Genomic DNA, 20,656 nt, shown 5'->3' with positions numbered 1-20,656 from the left:
GCGCTGTAGATCATCGCGTCGTTCCGATGGTGCAGATAGGAATTGGAGATTTTACTTTTCGTATGCCCCTATTGAATTGGCTACAGCTTCGGGTGGGGGCACCAAATGTGATTTCTCAATCGCCCCAGCCCTAAACCCTCACCACAGGTAGGGCGTCGGGTGGGTTCCGCAACGTATGGAACAACTTACAAGACCCCATATCACACTACTAGTTGTATTGACGATAATGATTGGCGTTTCTGCAAAAGCCACCCCCTCGCACTCCACATCTGACACTTGAAGAACCATCTATAAGTTAGTTACTTGGTCCCAGCAGGGATCGTGTTGGCCAGGGTACGCTGTCTTCATTCTTCATTGTTACCAACTAAAAAAGTTCTTCCCATACAGAATGGGTAGCATCGATCCAGATTTTGATCCCATCCAGGAGGGCCTGGACCAGGTCATTGCTGCGGCTACTAGGTACAAGCAGCGATTGTCCGAGGCAGACAGCTACGATGCCAGATACGATCTGATGGCCAAAGCCGGTCACCTCTACCAAACCATTCGCGGACCCGCAGATATGGTTTTTTCTAAATTTGAGGATGTACGAAAAAGCAGACACAAGACATGTTTTCTTCGTCAAAATGTAGCATTGCATAACTGACTAACGATGTGTATGATTAGGCAGCGAATATGGGAGCAATCCGAGCACTGCTTGAAGCGGGCGTCTTTCACGCCGTCCCCACCGGAGGGAAGAGTATTTCGGCAAAGGAAATTTCGGTGAAGACCGGCGTAGACAAAGAGGTTATAGGTACGTTTTATAGTCAAACATATGCTCATGATACTCGCCTGACTACAAACACAGTGAGACTCATGCGCGCGGTCACTCCGATGGGACCGTTCCGAGAGACCGGGGAAGAGGAATACGCACATACACCATTCTCAGAAATATACATGGCACCTCAGATGATGGCGGTATACAAGCTCATGTAAGAAATTCTTTTGTGCAACCTGAGAATGGATGGATACCTAACAAAGTCAGGGCGGATGAATACTTCACACCCATGCTGAGAAATCATGAATTTCTGCGCCAACAGAACTGGCAAAATAACTTCCGTCTGCGGAATAACCCTTATACATTTGTACACAACTGTGAAGGGGAAACTATGTTCGAACACGTATCGAAGTTCCCCGACCGCTTTACCACCTTCAATGAGGCGATGGTAGCTCAGGACTCGGGACTCATCGCAATTGGCCTCTACCCCTTCGCGGAGGAATTAGGTAGCTTGGCCAAGGAGAATACTGCTACCATTGTCGATGTAGGAGGGGGGCGAGGTCATATTTTGCGTCAGATCAAACAAAGCGCCCCTGAGCTAAAAGGAAGGTTCATACTCCAGGACCAGGCCAGCGTTATCGCAGATAATGGAACAGAAACGCAGCCGTATGGCATTGAAGCTATGCCACATGATTTCTTCCAGCCACAGCCAATAAAAGGTAGACAGCATTTGCTTCTTGAGCCCACTTTTTCTTCTACTAGCTGATCATTCTACAGGTGCATTGGTCTACTATATCCGTCGCTGTCTCCATGACTGGCCCGATGAGCCAGAGTCGAAGCAGATTCTGGAGAACCTGGCCGCAGCAATGGATCCCGAAAGGTCCCGGGTGTTGATCACCGAATATATCCTGCCGGAAGTTGGGTCCAACATGTTTCATGCTTGGATGGACCACACGATGATGACATTCGCTGGACGTGAACGCACAGAGAAGGACTGGGAGCGCCTACTAGATGTATCGGGCCTAAGGTTGGTCAAAGTGTGGAGAGCCCCAGGAATACCGGTCGGCGTTGTGGAAGCTCGCTTGAAGTAAACCCCAGGTGGGGAAGGTTATGATTTGGTACGATTACTTGATGAAACGATGAACACTCTTCAATCCTTTCTCGGGATTGTTTGAAATTCCGTTGTAACCGATAAAATCTACGCGTGAAGACTTGGCATTATCCCGCTTCGCTGTGATTACACTATTCTTGTTGCGTGGGTGTCGAGATCTGAGTCATGGGGCTTATAAAATTTCACTAATATCCTTACTCAGTTGGGGAAGGAGTAGACACAATCTCTCAGTATTTTGCAGTTTCCCCGACACTGATAATCTATCTCGTGGGGATATACCCTTTGTGGGATACCCTCTCTTGGGCCGCAGTAACATCATGCGTCGTAGAGAAAAAGGCTAAAGCAATTATCTCAAGATATTCTAACTACTGCATAGACATAGCTAAGAATTACTAAGCTGTAAGGAAGGTCAGAGTATAAGTTAAATAAAGCGATCTTCTTGGCTTGAGCTGGATGCTTGAAACGTAATCATATAAGGTACTATGTATACGGCGTTGTAACAAAGGAGCCTATGGCATAGCAAATACGGAGAAAATAAAGCAAGCTTCCGTGTTTTATGGAGACCTGCATACAGGCGCAGGTAGAAATGATCATATTGTACTTAAAGAGAACCACCGCGTCCTCATCACCTTACCCTATCGTAGTGTTCTTTGTAGCCATAGATCTAAGGACATGGGCCTCAAACCAGCTCTAGATCTTTGTGTTTGGAAAACAAGGTCCAGTAGCGATCGCTGAGCTGGGGGTCACTCTCCCAATCAGCTGATGTAGACTTTATAGAATCCATTTCAGCTTGAAGTTCACGTTTCTCCTTCTCCCGTGCTTCCTCAGCTTCCGAGTCGATCTCATACATCCACCATCCTGCTACCGGTTGAATAGTATCCAAAGATCCAGCTTCTCCGCCATTAGCACTTGGCGTCGGTGAAGCTTCGATTCCGACCAGACCCGCGACCATTTTGGTGTTGTAAACATGTCCGAAGTCGTCGACCTTCACAGGAACCGTGTTATAACCAGAAGGGATCGTATCCGTCTCTACACGGTGATAACAGATGCCGTCTAGATTGCCACCCAGACCGTTGGCCACGGTATCCTCACGATAGAGGGGCTCCCCCTGGGCATTCCAGAAGCAAAATGCCGTAACCCAGCCAGACAAATAGCTAGGGCCACTACCACCACCCTGGCGATGAACAGATCTTTGCCAGAAGTCCACCACAGCAGGAGAGGATGGGTTATCAAACGATGAGATAAAGTGCTGGAGAACAGGTCGGAGAAGGGTTGCAAATTGTGTCGGTTCTTTACCCAACTCAGGAATCTTGTCGATTTTTGATAGTAGCAGGACCCAGTCATCCCGCTCTCCCAGCAACGTAACGTTGGGGATTCCGCACATCAGGCACATCTTATAGGAGAAATACTTTTGCATGACGCCCATCATCAAAATGGCCGAGACTATCTTGTCAGATGTGGTGGTTGTGCTGAAAGCAGGCATGATCCATTCTCGCAGCTCAGGATCCTTGACGTTCTCCTGAATCTGCTCTGTCATTCCGATCGCTAGAGCCCCAAAGTCTCGTATCGCACTTTTGACTGTGAGCTCTTTTTGTCCCTCGTGCGAAACAAAGTACGACCTTAGTTCTTCGGCATGCGCGTTGACGTAGAAGCCTAGTTGGGATAGGATGGAAAACCACACATCTTCAGGGCGGATGACCAGATTATAGTGATTACTGTATGCCCCGAAGATTGCCCAGACAAGGCCGTTTTCTGATGGTGAAATATGTCTATCCTGTAGGACGTGTGTCCCATCGAACTGGTCCTTGTCGAAGGAGCTTTGAACAAGTCGTTTGGAGCGTCTGTAATCTCTAGGAGATGTTCCTTCAAGCAAGTCTTCAGCGGTGGTGGCCTTTTCCTTCCACCACTTCTCTGCTCCGTGATTTGCAACTCTCAACGTAACAGGCATACTGCTTTGTCTTTATTTTCTTTGGTGGCGCTGAAACACTATGTCGTATTGGGTATAAACTGTGCTCCAAAGACAGCAGGATATTGTGTTTGTAAGGGAAGTAAGAAAGGGTGAAGGAGGGAAGGTGAGGGGCAGTAGGGAATTTATATAAACTTTTCTCAGGCGACCTCCCTGACCATGCCCACTTGTCGATCATTGGAAACCATCCACGTACTGTGTGGGGGATTATCCGCATGTTCTGGCGGTAGTTTCTTGTAACAGACAACCGATTTCGGAGAGGCACGTTTGTATCCACCCAGCGCTACTATGCTGAATTATATTCACCGTCTCATCATTCCTGCTTCCCTGTGCGTATGTCCTCTGTGAATACTCAGCTTCTGTTGTTTGCTTATCTTTTCTTTTCTTTCTCATGTTTAATCTAGGATGAGTTTAAAATACGCATCAAAATGTATCGCAATTACATTACATGAAGGGAGGTGGGGAACAAGCACTAGGATTGGCTACTAAGCGTGCGGCTGAGGGACAGATCAAAGATTAAACGAGGGTGTGCCCATCTTGATGTGGAGACCTGATGTCCAATGTCATGCCAGTATTCAGGGGAGTTCAGCTGAACGTGGCTTGCTTTTATTCAGCTATTTTCCAACAGTCAACAGAGCAGCCCTATGACGTATAACCTGCAGGAGTATTCATAAGGCATGGTGAATAGACAGTCTAATAGCGTCCTACTAACGATAAACTGTAAACAGCGAGTTGCGAGTTGTGGACCTTATACTCGGACAGCAATCCCAATGGCCATACGAAGAGTGCGTCTCTTTTCCGAGAGTTATCGTCATTTAAGCATCATATTCGAACTCAAATGGTTCACTGTGAACCAAGTGTGACATCACCTCAGATATTAACAAAGGTAAATGACCCTTCAAGAACGAAGGAACGATATCTACCTCCATTGTCCATGACTCTAACGGCGCTTTGACCTCCAATACAGGACAAGGCAACCAGAAGCTGGCATTGTCAACTGCCACGCTTCCACAGAACACCCCACAAGTTATTGGAGATACTGCTAGAAGCCTCAAGAAGTGTACCCAAAGGGAGATCAGGCAAGGCAACGAGGGATCTTATATACTGGCAACTCAAGTGCCGGCCAAGCTTGTTGACCCGTCAGCCGACGACCATTGTCGTGTATTTAGATCCAAATGCCGGGTAACATATGATGCCGAAACCCGTCAGGTGATCGTCCAAATCCCATGCGGTCCTCACTTAGTTGCTGCGGGAGCTTTTGGACAAGAGATTATGATGCAAAGTTTTAAAAATGGGGATTCACAAGCATTTGATGGCGATTGGTAGCACAACCCACATAGATAGAAATGTTCAAAAGGAGCCAGCTGCATGTTTTCTCCCAAAATCCACTCTCCCGCCCGGGAGAACTAGAAAATGGCCAACTCTCGTTGTGGAATGCAGTTGGTCCGAAAGTCTGGCCCACATACAATCGGACGCAAACTTATGAATAGGAAGATCCGAGGCAGAGGTCAAAGTCGTGATTTTAATGTCTATGACGAAGGACCGAGATGCACTCGTCGTGGAGAGCAGGACTCCAGGCGACCCTTCCCAAACAAGATCTTGGACCCGGCTTTCGGCCTCTAGGGAACAATCGGTCAGGGTCTTTCGTCATGGGAATGGAGCTGTAAGGACTGCTGGTGATCCTCTAATAATTCGCTTCGAGGAGGTTTTTCTACGCCCTCCAAATCCACCCCTCGAGCAGGACTTTGAGCTCGATCAGGCGGCGCTTATTCCATCGCAAAGGACGCGTGGGATCCGTAACTCTAGAACTATGACTACTGACATGGCTTGCTTGCCACCCTTTGTCCTCCAGCCTTACGTTAAAGGTTTTACTTGTTATACGCATAAAGCTACCTCTGTGTCGGTTAAAGTCTGAGCGAGTGTTATACTGGTATCAGCATTCTACCGAATTGTTTGGACTTACCTTAAGGCGTATGGAAAGGATGCCATTTGATCAGCAGATGATGGTAACTTGGGCAGAGACCTACCCTTTCGGTTAATACCGGATCCCCAGAAGTTGTTTTTTTCCTTTCTCTTCTCTCTCTTTTTTTTTTTTTTTTTTTTTTTAAAAAAAAACTGTACCTATTTGCGAGTGCTCAACTAAGGTCAATCCACCCTACTTCAATTGGATTACAATAGTAAACTACTCTTCTGAATTGCGCATGTTGTCTCCGTGGCCCTTTCCCATTGAAATACATATCCTGCTCTATACACTGCAGTCTAGCTAACGGCCAGCGATTTGTGCCTATGTAAAATCTGAGGCGAAACTAACGTTGTAAATTCAAAATGTAGTTAATATTAGTCTAAATCACATGCGCAGCTCACAAGGGCTTGTTCTATCATTTATTCCGCAATGTCAATAAAGCTAGCTGCGACAGAAGGCAGAGTCCTCACAAGGACATCGCCATTACCACCAATGGCTTCTGCGTAAAATTTCACATCATTCGCAAGACGGTACCCGCTCTCCCAAAAGAAAGTTGTTTCAAACGACTTTCTACTCTGCTCACCAAGATACTGCACCTCATTGTGGGAATCACCTTCTTGAACCTGGTAAAACTTCCAGATCTTCGTCTCAGTATCTCCATTCCAGGAAACATATAGCCTAGTAGTATTGGCTGAGTCCACGTAGGCTGCAAGAGCCGGAGCCTCGCTCGGTGTACCAGTCCAGTTGGCTACAAACCCACGATAACTGACCGCATCTTCGATAAATGCATGATAGAGGATTTCATTGTTAGCATCAAATTGTGTGAATGCTCCTGCAGACCCCCAGCTAACGAACAGGTTGTCGTTGGGAAGCAATTGAGTGTTACCCTGAGAGTTAGCCTCTAGCTCATACGGGGCTGTGGCTTTGCGAAGGACGGTCGCGGTACTATCCGTGTGGTTGAGCTGGATAAACAAGGCTCTGGAGACGTTGTTGAAGGTTATCTCACCGTTGCCTGAGTTGTCGAAGAAAGATATCACGTCGATGTTGCCGGACTGCGATCGCCAGCGGGCGTCATGCTGGAAGCCAAATGTGAAATCTTGGGTAAATGTGGAATGGTTGCCACCGAGTTGCCATATGATGGAACCATCGGTTCCGTTGATCTTGAAGATGGTGCTGAAGTGCCGCGATGAGACAAGGTAGTTTCCATCATCGTCTTTGTCAATGCTGTTGATGTGAACGTAATCCCAGGTTTGAGCGGATGAAAGCCCGCTGTTGCTAGCAGTTGCACCCAATGGGTTCAGTGAATCTTGACATACAGTGAGAAAGGGTCTTGATGTCTAGATAAATGGGGGAGACTAGAACTAACCTGCAGGGTCGAGATAGTCCAGAGAGTTCCACTCAAATACCAGCTCCCCAGTTGCGATATCGAACTCTGCTCTCTCGTCAATGACATGCACACTTCAGATAGTATCCAACAGTAACCAACCTTGGAAGAGCCCGTTGCCAAGCCATTGCTGCGAGGAATTTCCACCATACTGTGTCAGGTTTGCTATGGTTGGAAGGTAAATTTCGACAAGAGCAGTCTCGCCATTGACGACGGTAAACTCGTGAATAGAAGGTATGTGGTGGTTTCCTGTCTTGGTTGAAATCACATGTTCATAGTTTTGGTCGAGAAGCACATGTTGGCCAACACCCTCTCCATGATTTTGGTCCATCGATCCCTGGAAGGCCTGAAGGACAGTCCTTCCATTGTATGTGGTGGGATGGAAGTTCCCTACAAAGCCTGCATAGTATCCAATGCCAGACCACACTAGATCACCATCCTTTCGATAGATATAAGCACCAGGCTGTTGGATGGTATTGGCGTAGGGAGCAACAAAAACATAATCTGTACCATTGGCGTCGGGTGCGGGGACGGTTATATTCAGCTTAGGGACTGTGAGATCTGGACGAGACCGGTAGTGTCCATCTGCTGAACTAAAGGGCAAACCTGCTGCTGCTGCTAACAGTAGACTATATTGTGTGAGCGACCCCATCATCCTGACCTTAACAAGCCTTTAAGTGGTAAGACTGGGCTCGTTGTTCCAGCTACCTATGTAATATTCCACAGCCCAGGCATTGAGTACTCCTTGTATTTATAGCTTTAACATTCCCTTCTGCTTTTCATCATCCCCGCGAGCTATTGTGACTTCGGAACGTTTAAGCAGCGTACTTAGATTGATAACGCCATTGACATAAAGTCTGAGCAATTGCTAATCTCGCTTATATGCAGCTAAAGTGTAGTCTACCCATCATTGCCGAAGATGTACACGTTCTGATAAGACATCTCCCGGCTGTAGGTTTACTAGTACTTGTATCATCGACTTCATCAATGACGCGATCCCGGGCTAGATCAAGTAACCGAGCATAACTGCGTTTGTTCCCCTATCATCGTTCATACCTCCCACAGCTCACGATGACAAATATTATTGTCCCTTTTTTTAATGCAAAATTATGTTTGTGATTGAGATCCTGCAGCTTATGCCTTTGAAACTGCAAAAGTATGATGCGATATTGTCGGAATATACTGCCGGTCAAGCCTTGGCATTCCTTAATATGGCAAGGAAGCCAACAGCGAAATATTGACAATGTGTACACGACAGAATATTCTAGCCTTGGCTCATTATCCTAGATCATAACACGTCAAGTTATGCAACGCCGTTATGCTATGCTTCTCTCAAGATCTCAAGTCGCTTCCTCGTAGACACATCTGACTTGATACCCCACCACATGATCGACAAGATGAGGGATAGAAGGGGGGCGTGAAACTAGAGGCTTTAAAAGCCTACCGGTTAGTGTCCTGACATTATACATTCGTTCTATGCTTCGAAAGATCTACTATACCGGGTGGAGTACTTGCCTGCTAAGTGAGGTCACACAATTACAGAAGGTATGAAGATTCAATATTTTAAAATATATGGAATATTGAAGATACTGTAGCCTTTATACTGTTTATGGGCCGCTGAAGCTTAGTGTAGAACTCCTGCATGCCGCCTCAGACTCAATACTGGTGAAACCTTTATCAGGCAGGTCTATATTTTCGGTTCACAGTTCCCTATCAGAGGGACCCGGATGGCTTGAACAGTAGGACTTTCTAATATTAAATAGCACACTATGAGTCTAGCTCAGAATGCAATGGCTCACACATGTAATGTCGAACAAGCCTGACCTGGCTGCATAACTACCGTAGCTTGAGCTTCACCTAAATTCCTGGGTTATCTTCTCAGCCCAGTCCTCTAATTCCTTTGCATAGCCCTCGTCGGCCATTGCCTCCAGTAAATCCGCTCTCGGTTTCGGATGCCACTGTCCAAAAGGAATCACATAACGCCCCCCGTCACGGACCGTGATGTCCTCACTACAGCCAGCCCACAGTAAGGTAAGCGCGCCATCCTCCACAGTAGCGAAGAAGGGCATGGTCAACCAGACTGCGATCCGGGGTGCATTATCATAGATGCCCGTGTGGACGGTTGCCGGGTTGGCGGTGATGCTCACGACACACTTCTCTGAAGCCGGGCCGTCACTGGCACCCACTGACGCCGCGTTGAACCGCTTTGCAAAGCGATCGGCAAGGAACCAGTTGCCGGTTTTGCTAATGGTGTAGTTTCGAATCGGGTCCTCACTGGGATAGTCAAGCTCCTTGGGCGGAACTCCTTCCGACGGTGCCGAGGTGTCGACAAGTAGGCTGCTGGACCAAACCACCCGCACACTGCTGGGTACGGTGTCTGCTGCTGCAGCAGTACGGATTAGAAGATCCGATAGCAGTGCAGTCAGCAAGTAAGGGCCCACACAATTGGTGCCCATGTGCGGCTCCAGTCCCTGCGCGGTGCGCTGGGACAGTGGCACGCAAGCAACCCCGGCGTTATTGTGAAGAACATCGAGGCGTGATTCCTGCGATAGGAAGGTCGTGACGAAGGGTTTGATTGTACAGAGGTCGGAAAGATCGATTGCAAGGAACTTTATTGTCCCGGGAGCTTGAGAAGTGCTGGTAGTGGTGATAGCTTGAATAGCGGCATGAGCTTTGGTCTCATTGCGTGCTGCCATGTAAACCCTGGCTCCGGCATCATAGTAAATCCGTGTGAGCGCCAGGCCAATACCTGCGGTGCTGCCGGTGATGATCACCACGCGGCCCACTTGGGACCGAACAGTGGTTGAAGTCAGGGCAGCCTTGGCGGGAAAGACCTGTGGCCAGATTCGTTTACAATACTCCATGGTGGTGAGTATATCTTGGGGGCAGAAACAGCTTAGATTGACCGAGGTCCAAAGGGAGAAAGAGGACTGAGAGAGATGGAGAAAGATTCTATTGATTTGAACAGCTGGAGGGGAAACCGGTCGCTATTTAATCTACCTAGACAAAGAAATATTACTAGTGGTATATACTAAGCCCTCATCCCTGCCTTATCCCGGTTGGTATTCGCGGTTACTGGTAACACTTCGAAAGTAACAACCGAAGTCTTACGTATTATAAATAAAAAGATATTTGGATCGCTCACCCGGTGCCGTTATCTATGATATACCTCTGAAGCTTCCTGCAGTCGGGTAACAATCTTCTCACATAAGAGCACTCAGTGCCTTTGTACAAATGACATGTAATGTACTAATGGTGACTTTTAACTCCTGGCGCATCCAGTTGCGAAAGTCCACCGCCGCCAACGAGTCCATTCCGTAGACTGACAGGGGCTTGGCTGCAGATAGAGCTCTGCAGCAACCTCGTGCAAATTCCATGAACCAGTTACTTTACACGAAAGTATATCAGGGAATTGCTCTACGGTCATAGCCGTGTAAATCCTATCCTGTCTGTTAGGTGAGTGGGGAATAGCACGCACTTATGCCAGATAACATACTCTTAATACCAGGGCACCATGAATAATACCCCCGATTGGTTTAGGCGATTGCCGGAGTGCCCGGCGAATATCATCTTTGATTGACACATCTGGTTTCGCAAGCTCACACCTAGCACCCAGGGAAGAGAGATCTCTAATAATACCTTGGGACTTGTCGTCGTCGTAGCCACGTCGAGACATTATGACCAGATATTTCGCACCGTGGCGGGCGAGCTAGAGAGAGTGTGTGTGAGGAATAGAAAATACATTATAGCCGAATACAGCTCCCATTCAGGGCTCTTCTCGGGTCGTTAACAGCTGTTCAGTATAGTACTAAGAAGCTCTTATCGACGATTATGCTATAAATATGCTTTATAAATATTGTGGAGATAGTAAGGGCTATGAAATAGCAGCGATTATAGTAGACTGCTTCCCCTCTTTTCCAGGCCTTATACTACCAATTATAAGGTTGATCTAATAGTCTAAAAGTAGACTACTAGACAGAAAAAGTGCAGTCTACTGGACGTGTCAATAAATATTATGTTTAACCCACTCGACCAAAATGCCAATGATACTAAAATCGCGCCTTGAACACTTTATTCCCCCAACATATTATATCGAAACATAGAATTCAGCAGTAGAAATAAATATTGGGAATGTATCCAGATAGGAGACCCTTAGATAGATAAATCTTTAGATAGATAGACTTTCAGTGTATATCAGAAACAGGTATTATCTAAAAGTAGTAATTTCCAGGAAATATATATTATAAAATTGATATTCAAAGAATCTAGGATAGAATTGAATAACAGCAGTAGTTGTACTATAGAGTATAGACTCTTCTATATTATATAGACTTAGACTGAAGGATTCAGGAGTCCTATCCCGGGGCTGTGGATTATATTGGCAGTATTCCAGGAAGCTAGCCAAGCCTCCTATATATGTCTTGCTAGCTAGGATTCCAGCTAGAAAATATGTTGACGCATTGACGCGTTCCCTACAATAATAAAAATATAACGATATAGGCGATTTTACCTCATCTCTTCGAGCGGAGGATCAGGCGTAGGGATGAGGGAAATCGGGCGATTTAAGCCGCGGGCGAGCTAGACAGCTAAGCTTTCACAAAGTCCTTTCAGGCCGCCCACAATGAGATACGCTTTATCCCCTCGCAGATGAAACTCTTTGCGACCTGAAACGATCTGGCCATCTACGTATCAGTCGAAAAGGCCACACGAAGAGGGGAATCATCCTTACGGCCACCTCCGGGGATTTATACCGCAGAGTATAAGAAAAGTCATATGGGCCGTAAACCCATTCACCAAAACCATTTTCCAGCTGCTATTAGTGAGTCAACCAATCCTTTCTGGGGAGTGGCCAAAGCTGGAACTTCTTGTTCCTGATGGTCCTCTAGATTCTGGTCAGTAAAGCATCACATATAATCGTTCTGCTGTCACTTCACCAGAATGTCCTGTTCCCGCCTTTTTCTCCAGCACTGGCACATAACCATTTACTAGAGCTGTTTCAGCAAGACTATTCGCCTGCTTCAAAAATGGGAATCCATCTTTTATCCATTCAGTCTTTGACTTTTCAATCCTCTCTAATACACATTTCTCCTCATTTATAGCATCTAGACGACTCCTAACAGAATCCCAGGTTAGTGTTGTTCCTCTTTGCTGGTTGAAACGGTCGATCTCAAGAAGAATTTCATCTTGTCTTTTCCCTGCGCTTTGCAACCCAGACACTGCCGCCTGTAGTTCTAACTCGAACGTCGCATTCACAGTGACAGTGGGTAAGGCCGTTGCTTTAGCTAACTTGACAACAAACATCCCTTGTTCAACTGTATCTTGCTCCACTGTCATATGGATACTGAGCACGCCGTCAGTAGCAACCTTCTTGCCAAATGCTGCTTTCCGGATACGGCTACGGTGCTCAGTCAACTTCTTCAGAGCAGTCGTTTGGGAAGAAGTCATAATGTGACTTCGTGTCTTTAGCTGAGATCCCTGTATTCTCGATTCAAATAGCACAAGGAAGTCATTAGCTCCCTCTGCCTCTTGGCGAAATCGAGCCCAAGCTCGTTGTATGGTGTTATCAGCAGTGGCGTTTTCTAGTACGATTTGGGAATCGTCTTTCCACCAGCAGTCTTGTGGTTCCACTTCAACCAATTGCAAGCCTACATTTATAGGCTCTTCAATAAAAAAACGGCTTCTATTGGTACCCATTGTAGCTTTTTTCTCGTGTCGCTCAGCCTTGATATAGATTATTGGAGTGAAGCTTACACCTTCAATATCTGGGAGCAGTTCTGCGTAACGCCCTTCGGGTCGAATGTAGTATTCACCGGGCGACTCACTACTAAGTGGGATCCCCACTATCTGCCCCTCAACACCTTTCGTGCTAGGCCCGCAACTTAGCTTTCCAAAGAGCTGACCGTCTGGGCTCGTATAAAGCGGGAAGGTTCCTCGGATATATCCGCGGTCGAAACCGAATGCAGTCGGGTATCTGTTCTCACTCTTCACTGACAGAATATGACCGGTGTTGATAAAATCGGCTGGCGAAGATGCAAATATTCCGGCAGATATTATATCTTCGTGGTTAGCGGAGAAAGATGATGCGGACTTCAAGCCCCATGCAAAGATAGAATCATCTCGTGTTTCTTTTATAATTTCCCTTTGTAGGCGTATGAATGCGCGGTCACCCTCGCCGTATATCATCGGCATCATGATATTGAAAACCCCAAGAAGAGAATAAGCAATGTCTTCCTTCCGCTTTGTTGTTCTTTTGGAAGCCCAAGACATGCGCTGTGCAATACTTGCTTCTGACAACGGTCTTCTGCCTAGAAGGAATGGGCGCGATATGCCTGTGATCGTCTCAATCAGACCTGCCCATTGGGCCTTACTTCCGATATCCAGCCACTTTGAATTGAAGAAATGGAGACGACTTGGTGCCAGAAGTTCTTGTAATGTCCAACCCCGTTGCAACCAGCGGCTGGAGGAGATTTGAGAGGATAGCATCTTGCGATCTTCGGCAGTAACATCAGAAAGATAGACATAGCAAACAGATGCCTTGCTATACCATCGAAACATAGAATTGATGGCTTCACCAAGTTCCACTGAGTTAGTCTTGTCAATACAACAGGTGTCTATCCATGCATGTGTAAAACCATCCTTCTCTGCACGTTCGCAACATCCCTTGAATTTAATCGGCCAACAACTGGCATCCCCAGTATTTCCCTCGGTAATATCGCGAAATGATACCTCGTCATCATCATTTCCCCACGTATGTGAAAGTATGGCGTAAGGAGGCACTTGCTCGTTGAAAAACTCCTCCAGCTGAAAGGTCTGTACATTGATAAGGCGCATCTTGCTATCTCGTTGTCTTACAAATTTGATAAATTGATATCCGCCCTATGGATCATGATTGAAACAACCAGCAATACGGCGGATAGCAACAACAATTCAATGTCAACAAGATATACGGAAATGTGCTAAAGCATTGAGCTTGGATTCTCTTCAGTCACAACAGAGGGTTAGATAGGCATTTACTCTGTGAAATTTGACGTTGGAATTAATGGGCTGGAGAATTGGCCGGGTTGGGCGCTTAAAAGCGGGGTAGATAGGGCTGTGCACCTGTCACGTTATTTTTGATCTGCGCGCATTTCCAGAGTTCAGACCGTGCCCACGCGTTTTGATCGTAGAAAAGTCTTCTATGCAGGAAAGGTAAATGGAGTCTGCCCCTTGATCGTCTCATTTACTATATCTCCTATGAGTGTGAAGTAAGTGACTTGATCGGGAACACACAATACTTTCCAGAGTCCTACTTTCTAGAGTCCGATGGGCAGACTCATAAAATACCGGACTCTCAAGTTTTTTATCGCTGACTTAAACTATAGCAATGCAAAAGGGTGATAGTACTAAGCTGGACTCTTCGCAAATACATCCCGGGTTTCAATAGTCTCAAATGGGTAGACACACTTTGTGCATATATTTACCTGTTGCTGTGCACAGTACCAGGCGTGATTACAAGGGAACCTGTGACAAAAACATTATATTATCAGGTATAATTAAAGACAAAAAGAAACTCAAATCAATTAAAAACTATTATACAAGTCCGAACTTTTGGTAATATAAAATAATAGCTCAGTTCAAACTCTCGTCGGGTGTCTAGTGTCGAACCAAAATTACACACGGATCCAGTACGTAGCTTACCTGCATGTCCCATTCTCATTTGCGACAATTCGCTAAAGTCCTTCGGAAAGAGTCTGCTTGCTAGTGACGATCAAGGTACGTCGGTAGTAGCAAGTCCAGCACTACTTGTTTTCATTGTTGACGCCAAAAAGTAGCATTGCCTTCTGAGACCTCGATCTTCCCCCGCTTAGAGTTATCATAGACCCGTTGTTCTCAAGATCTCCCCCTTGCGCACTTGCTTCTCAAAACATCGGCTAAATTGAAACTGCCCATATCCGCCTGATAGACGACAAATTGCGAATTCCAGGCCTGCACCTATTGCTCCAGATGAACCTCCCAAAGGCATTCCAGAGGTGCCGAGGCCCAGCCACCACTTAAGTCCTCGGGAGAACTGTACAAGATTGAGAGTTCAAGTTTTAGATCCACGTATTTTTATATTTCATCCTTCTCTTCGGGTTTCAGGATATCAATTCACTTCTACTAAGCATCATGAGCGACGTAAGTAGTCGGATCGAGGAATCACTGATCAATATTTTGCCAATTTATGTTGGCCGGATTATTCGGTTCAAGGCACAACCCAATGCCAATGGTATTTTGGTCGAGCGGCAACAAGCTTCAACAGTTTATCTCGTCAAAGGGTACGGCATTTATTGCGGCGTAGATGATGCAAATATTTCCGCTCTCGAAGGTGTTCCTCATCGAACAAGAGAGCTGCCGATCGGTTTGCAGCCAATCATACTAATCTCGAAACTCCAGGGCACCCTACACAAAGCTAGGGATGCGATTGAAAGTCTCCGCGATGGGGCGCAGAAAGGGTTTTGCATTGTGTGGTTAAAGTTGTATAATATCTGTGAGCTTTTCAAATTATATTAATACCTAGAGCTTCTCTATTGGATAGTAGTATGACTTTTGCCTCGTTAACCTTCTCTGTAATCTTGTCTAACAATTTAGGTAGTGCTGTTAGCCACATGATCGACCCGGATAATGCTTAGGCGCAGGACTAGGGCTTCTGAAAGGCTTTATTGATTAGCCGTCTTCACACTTAGCATCATTACTTAGACATCCCAAACTTTATGTCAGAATTGTTATGTAGCTGCTTTTTGTGATTAAACAGCCTTGGTAGGTGCGAAAATTAATGGCCCACGCCCACAAGGCGTTTAGTCATAACAGACTTAATCATACCCGTAACAAAGGTATCCGCCCTGAGTGTTCATAACCTCCCCAATAGTAACATTGGGCTTGATGTTGAAGGACGATAACTCATAGTGAAGGGTTGCATTCTGCCAGCCACCAGCAGGTTCAACATTGGCAGTATGGTTCAAGGTCGGTCCGCTGATATCGTAGAGACGGTTGATAGGATCCTCCTTCTGCCACTTCCACCAAACACGGTCGATGTACATGTGGTGCATAAAGAATATAGGGTCACCGGGAGAGGATTTGATATCGGCCATCTAAAATTTGAATTGGTTAGCAAGCAGTCATTCTAGTGCAAGTCGGTAGCGGTTAGTACGTACCACACCACCAATGTAGGTGTGCACGCCCTTATGGGGAATGTTCGAAATGCAATCCCACCAGGGTGAGAAAGTGTTATAAGCGTTACAATTGTTAAGGGCGGTGCTGTTCGCATTGGCAATCGCGTGTTCGTTGTCCCATGCACGTCGCAGACAATAGTCGGTATCCTCGTCGCCAGGACCAATATGCAAGGTGTAGTTGGCGAAACGACCGTCAGTCACACAGAGGTCCGATCCGGTACCATTTCCGCCGAAGGCATCTGGTCCCCACATGGATGACTGCCACATATTGCCGCTGTCGGCATCTTTCTGCTCGTCCCACCATCTGTAACATCGTTTAGTATGCAGGGAATAGGTGTAAAGCAAACATGTTGAACCTACGGGATGGGGCCAGTATAGCCACACTCATCTCGGAGTAAGCTCTCGTACAAGTGCATGTAGTAGCGGTGCCATGGGAGGAATTGGCCCTTTTCACAAAAATGTTAGAGATGGGAGAAGTACAAGGAGGGATCAACTTACAACGTGGTGAATGATATCCGCGTATGCAGTATTGGTCATTCCACGGTGAAGAGCTTGAAGATCACTGAACCTGCTGGTAGTGGCGGTCAATCCGGATTTGGCAGGTTTGTCCATCAAGCATTGGACGGCATCCAGAAAGCTGTTCTGCTGTTTCGTGGTCAGATGACGCCACTCCTTACGGATTGTCATCTTCTCTTTGCTGCAGCTGCCGGTGAAGTACCCTGGGATGGACTGGCTGGTAATCTCACGTTTGTCGACGTTGGACATCATTTTTGGGAAAGCAGCAACAGGCATGCTGACTGCCAGAGCCAATGCCGCGCTAAAGACAGAATACTTCATGATGAAACTTGAGTAGAAAAATAATTCAACGAGTGACAGGCGTCTGGGCGCGCCGGAATGATGAAAAGAACTGACAAGTGACGATGGTTGAAACAGATGAATGGGTGATGTTAGATGAAGTCAGAAGGTAATATCCCATGTTTTTATACTTCTCATTCCTAGCATTGCCAAATTAAAACGTCTTTCGAATTCTCCAATGCCCCGTACCAGGCCTGGCGGGCTTGGCATGAGAAACCATAAGTACAAGCCCTATATTTGGTATTGGTGTGGGCGGATGATGAATCGGACTCCATCCGTGGAATCCACATCATATTAACCTCGCTTGCATAATTTGACAGTTGCAATATACACGACTGACTTCATGTATCAATTCGCCCGATTATTGTATAGTAAACCTGTCGTGAAGTCGAATTCAACTGGCATGTTTGCATCTCAGAAGAAGCTCATCTCTTCGGTCGTATCCCAATCTGACAATTAGATGCTAAAATTTGTCTGAGAAAAATCAAGATACGAACGTCTTAATTCACCATGAAACATGTGGCTGAACTGAAGCTGGTACAGTACATACACTAACCGACCTTCCGCATCCATTGGTCTTTTGGTCCGCGGTTATGTCCTTTTCATTTGTCTCACAGCATCGTCATTGAACCAGTAGTTTGAGTGGCGTCGGTATGAGGTGTGTAGAAAACGCGTTGGTGAAGAGTTCCGTACGTATGCTTAGGTGGGTGCTTTTCTTGGCACGATTGGAAAAATCCGAAGACGCGTGGCAGCATGACGCTAAGATATAGGGATGGGACTCCATGTAGACGATCATTTCCCTCAAGAGAATGGTAACCATTCAATCGCACTGGTACTGAGCTTACATGGTAGTTCGAGAATCCTACAGGGCTGGATTTTTCGAGAACCTGTCCATTGGAAGGCCCGATCAGGTGCTTATCGAGATTATTGAACAAACTGCGATCGGCCGATGGAACATTCCGATACCGCCCACCATTGTTGTTTAAATGCAACTGTATTAGCAACTTCTCAGCTAGAAGGTAAAAAAAAAAAAAAAAAGGATAGATAGATAGGTAGACAAAAGATCGAAGGTAACACTTGAGTATCACCCATGATAAAGGTATATTCAGGCAGGTATCTCATCTAGTTGGTAGGAAACTCTAGTAGGACCGATACCTACAATCCCGAGTATTCCGAAGCAGAATAACGTACTTTTACTATCATTCATAGCTAATACAGGAGAAAGAAGGTGGAATGAAATTTGACACCAAGTTTGAGATAGATGAACTGGGCGAATGGATTTCCAAAGGTCCTTTTCGACCGGACGAGCATACCGGATTGGGGCCGTTTTCGGCAGGCTCAACATCTGCTGGGGTTCAACCCGCTCGGCATTAAATCACCAACTTTTCTTTCTTCGCGTCGGGCCGAACCTGAGCCAATCTCTTGGCAACTTCTCTATTGCCATGAAGATCTACAACAACATTCCGTATTGACCAGGTAGTTTTTACAATGAATGTACTGAGATCTCCTCCAGGCGATCTATTGCTTTTATACTAAAGGTGTAGTATGTCTTCTGAAAATTTCCATCAGCCCTTAGTACAATTATGGTATCCTTTGAATAATTCGTAAGTCAATCGTGTTTTATCAACAACAGAGTTAGAGATATATATATCCGTGAAAGCCTGTAGTCTCCGACCATGGCAAGCTCTTTAGGCCACAATAACTTGTTGCATTTTCTTAGAAAACAGTCTCTGAGGCTTCCTACACTGGGCACTGCCTTTCTTAATTGTTAATACTCTGGTGTCTCTTAAAGGGACTTAATTGCCAACCTAGTCTGCAATAAGTTGCTCACGTGACGGGGTTCTGCAAGCAGAATTATAAATACATGTTAGTAAGGGGCCAAGGGTTTTCCAAAGCTTGCTTGGTTAGAAGCTTTATGTCGAGTGCTTGTCTAGTAGCCCAATCGATCCAATCCATTATGCTAAATGCAATGCTCCCCTTAGATCATATGGCTACTGTTATGATATATCGTATTGATCCATACTGCACATCCCGGAACCCGAAGCTTTGGAACGATGGGCATTGAGAGTAAATATCAAAAAAACACAGATAAAATAAAGTAAACGTATAGTTCTACTGAATCCATCTCGAAATGGAGCAATTACGTGCTTTGCTTCGCCATGCCGTAACATCGATTGGTAACGACAAAATGCAACACCTTCACGTAGGGTTACAAATCGAATGTTGTTGCATTTACTATCGTGATGTCTGGTTCACGTTGGCTCGAATGCTTGCGGGATGGGCATTGGGCCAGAAGGACACATATTCTTGAGTACGGAGTGCCTACTCCGTAGTTCCGAGGCAAAAATAGCGTAAGGCCCGCCGAGGGGCCCTTATATAGACCTTGGTGCGGATTTAGTGTAGACCGAACGCGTCGTATGCATTTGTATGCCTCTGCATATATTTGGGATCCAATTCTAGACCCGATAGATATTCGAACGATTTGAAGTTCGCTTAATGCCTAATATTTCTCATCACGATGAGCCTTCAACCGAGGATCAATATCTGATGGTATATCGCGCATAGCTTTATCCTTTTTTGTTTTAGTCTTTTAGATCGTTTGCCCGTTATATACGAGCTACCCAATGACCTAAAGATCCTAGTCCCTATTCCCCACGTTGGTGACCCACAAACATGGCCTTGTGACCCGAGCAGAAGGTATGCGCTGAGGGTCTTCGTGCTGCTGTGCCTACTGGCAGTGTTAGTGGCTGCTTACCTGCGACCCTGTAGCTTCGGAGTTTTAACGGCAGTCGCAGCCGTCTGGCATGGTCCCTTTTACTGGTTATGTCCTGTGACCACATGCTTTTATGTTATTTGGAACTTGTCAGCTATTTAGCCCTACGAAACTAATAGCCGGAATTCAGCCGCGTCAGGTGCAAGGCTTCTGGCTCCCCATTAGCTGCAGCATTGAACTGTGGCTGACAATACACTAATAAAGATCCGGGTAAATATAAGAATATTGCCGGTGAGCTTAGTAGTCTATACACGCTCCTTCTAATGGAAAGAGTACCACTGTATCTAGAATCATATGTCTAGTATTTAGAATATCTATCCTGCTTGGAATACCCAGCTTATTGCAAGAATACGGAGTATATTCAAACCCCTATGCCACTCGGCACGTGATTATCAAGGATCCACTTTCTTACTAGAAAAAGCTTCATCTTTCCTAAAACAGTAATTCTCAACTACTACTAACCGAAGGCGGCAAAAGCACCGACCAATGAAAGCGTTTACTCCTTAATTGATATACCCCGTTAATTGGCAGGGTGGGCTGCCTGGTCTTTTCCCTTGTTTCTCAAGATAACTAGGGCTGACTTTTGCTACTGAGCCCCAGATCTAAACATTTTTGATCCTTAATAAACTGGGTATAATAACGGAAGTACTCCGGAGTAAGTC

The 20,656-nt window shown here is 46.0% G+C and overlaps 7 protein-coding genes across 7 annotated transcripts; 1 reads left to right on the top strand and 6 right to left on the bottom strand.

Annotated features, from left to right (window-relative positions):
- Window positions 1–388: 388 nt before the first annotated feature.
- Window positions 389–1,845, top strand: BDV27DRAFT_165047 (S-adenosyl-L-methionine-dependent methyltransferase; the record flags this gene model as incomplete). The annotated part of the gene is made up of 5 exons (XM_032073823.1): window positions 389–583; window positions 664–790; window positions 845–968; window positions 1,022–1,473; window positions 1,532–1,845. The coding sequence occupies 5 exons, from the start codon at window positions 389–391 to the stop codon at window positions 1,843–1,845; spliced, it is 1,212 nt and encodes a 403-aa protein (XP_031933986.1).
- A 538-nt stretch (window positions 1,846–2,383) lies between these two features.
- Window positions 2,384–3,908, bottom strand: BDV27DRAFT_165045 (DUF4419 domain-containing protein). The gene has a single exon (XM_032073822.1). The coding sequence runs from the start codon at window positions 3,811–3,813 to the stop codon at window positions 2,545–2,547; it is 1,269 nt and encodes a 422-aa protein (XP_031933985.1). The 5' UTR covers window positions 3,814–3,908; the 3' UTR covers window positions 2,384–2,544.
- Window positions 3,909–6,213: 2,305 nt separating this feature from the next.
- Window positions 6,214–7,833, bottom strand: BDV27DRAFT_151757 (arylsulfotransferase family protein; the record flags this gene model as incomplete). The annotated part of the gene is made up of 3 exons (XM_032071410.1): window positions 6,214–7,100; window positions 7,161–7,226; window positions 7,281–7,833. The coding sequence occupies 3 exons, from the start codon at window positions 7,831–7,833 to the stop codon at window positions 6,214–6,216; spliced, it is 1,506 nt and encodes a 501-aa protein (XP_031933984.1).
- Window positions 7,834–8,917: 1,084 nt separating this feature from the next.
- On the bottom strand, window positions 8,918–10,113 carry BDV27DRAFT_119153 (short-chain dehydrogenase). The gene has a single exon (XM_032064795.1). It carries the CDS (start codon window positions 10,040–10,042, stop codon window positions 9,032–9,034), a length of 1,011 nt encoding a protein of 336 aa, XP_031933983.1. The 5' UTR covers window positions 10,043–10,113; the 3' UTR covers window positions 8,918–9,031.
- Window positions 10,114–10,582: 469 nt separating this feature from the next.
- BDV27DRAFT_151755 (uncharacterized protein) lies at window positions 10,583–10,854 on the bottom strand (the record flags this gene model as incomplete). Its single annotated transcript, XM_032071409.1, has 2 exons — window positions 10,583–10,618; window positions 10,675–10,854. The coding sequence occupies 2 exons, from the start codon at window positions 10,852–10,854 to the stop codon at window positions 10,583–10,585; spliced, it is 216 nt and encodes a 71-aa protein (XP_031933982.1).
- A 676-nt stretch (window positions 10,855–11,530) lies between these two features.
- On the bottom strand, window positions 11,531–14,192 carry BDV27DRAFT_119151 (HET-domain-containing protein). Its single transcript, XM_032064794.1, has 2 exons — window positions 11,930–14,192; window positions 11,531–11,852 (listed from the first exon to the last, which is right to left on the bottom strand). Exon 1 carries the CDS (start codon window positions 14,007–14,009, stop codon window positions 12,072–12,074), a length of 1,938 nt encoding a protein of 645 aa, XP_031933981.1. The 5' UTR covers window positions 14,010–14,192; the 3' UTR covers window positions 11,531–11,852; window positions 11,930–12,071.
- A 1,814-nt stretch (window positions 14,193–16,006) lies between these two features.
- On the bottom strand, window positions 16,007–17,134 carry BDV27DRAFT_140131 (tyrosinase family protein; the record flags this gene model as incomplete). The annotated part of the gene is made up of 4 exons (XM_032069597.1): window positions 16,007–16,285; window positions 16,349–16,670; window positions 16,727–16,812; window positions 16,865–17,134. 4 exons carry the CDS (start codon window positions 17,132–17,134, stop codon window positions 16,007–16,009), a joined length of 957 nt encoding a protein of 318 aa, XP_031933980.1.
- Window positions 17,135–20,656: the final 3,522 nt, after the last annotated feature.

This window comes from Aspergillus caelatus (genome assembly GCF_009193585.1).
Source record: "Aspergillus caelatus strain CBS 763.97 unplaced genomic scaffold BDV27scaffold_1, whole genome shotgun sequence".
NCBI lineage: Eukaryota > Fungi > Ascomycota > Eurotiomycetes > Eurotiales > Aspergillaceae > Aspergillus > Aspergillus caelatus.
The sequence above is the reverse complement of the archived record's forward strand: the minus strand, read 5'-3'. Positions and strand labels throughout refer to the sequence as shown.

Excerpts from the sequence above, each read along its gene's own strand:
- BDV27DRAFT_165045 (XM_032073822.1), bottom strand. The coding sequence starts at position 3,813 with ATGCCTGTTACGTTGAGAGTTGCAAATCACGGAGCAGAGAAGTGGTGG.
- BDV27DRAFT_119151 (XM_032064794.1), bottom strand. The coding sequence starts at position 14,009 with ATGCGCCTTATCAATGTACAGACCTTTCAGCTGGAGGAGTTTTTCAAC.
- BDV27DRAFT_119153 (XM_032064795.1), bottom strand. The coding sequence starts at position 10,042 with ATGGAGTATTGTAAACGAATCTGGCCACAGGTCTTTCCCGCCAAGGCT.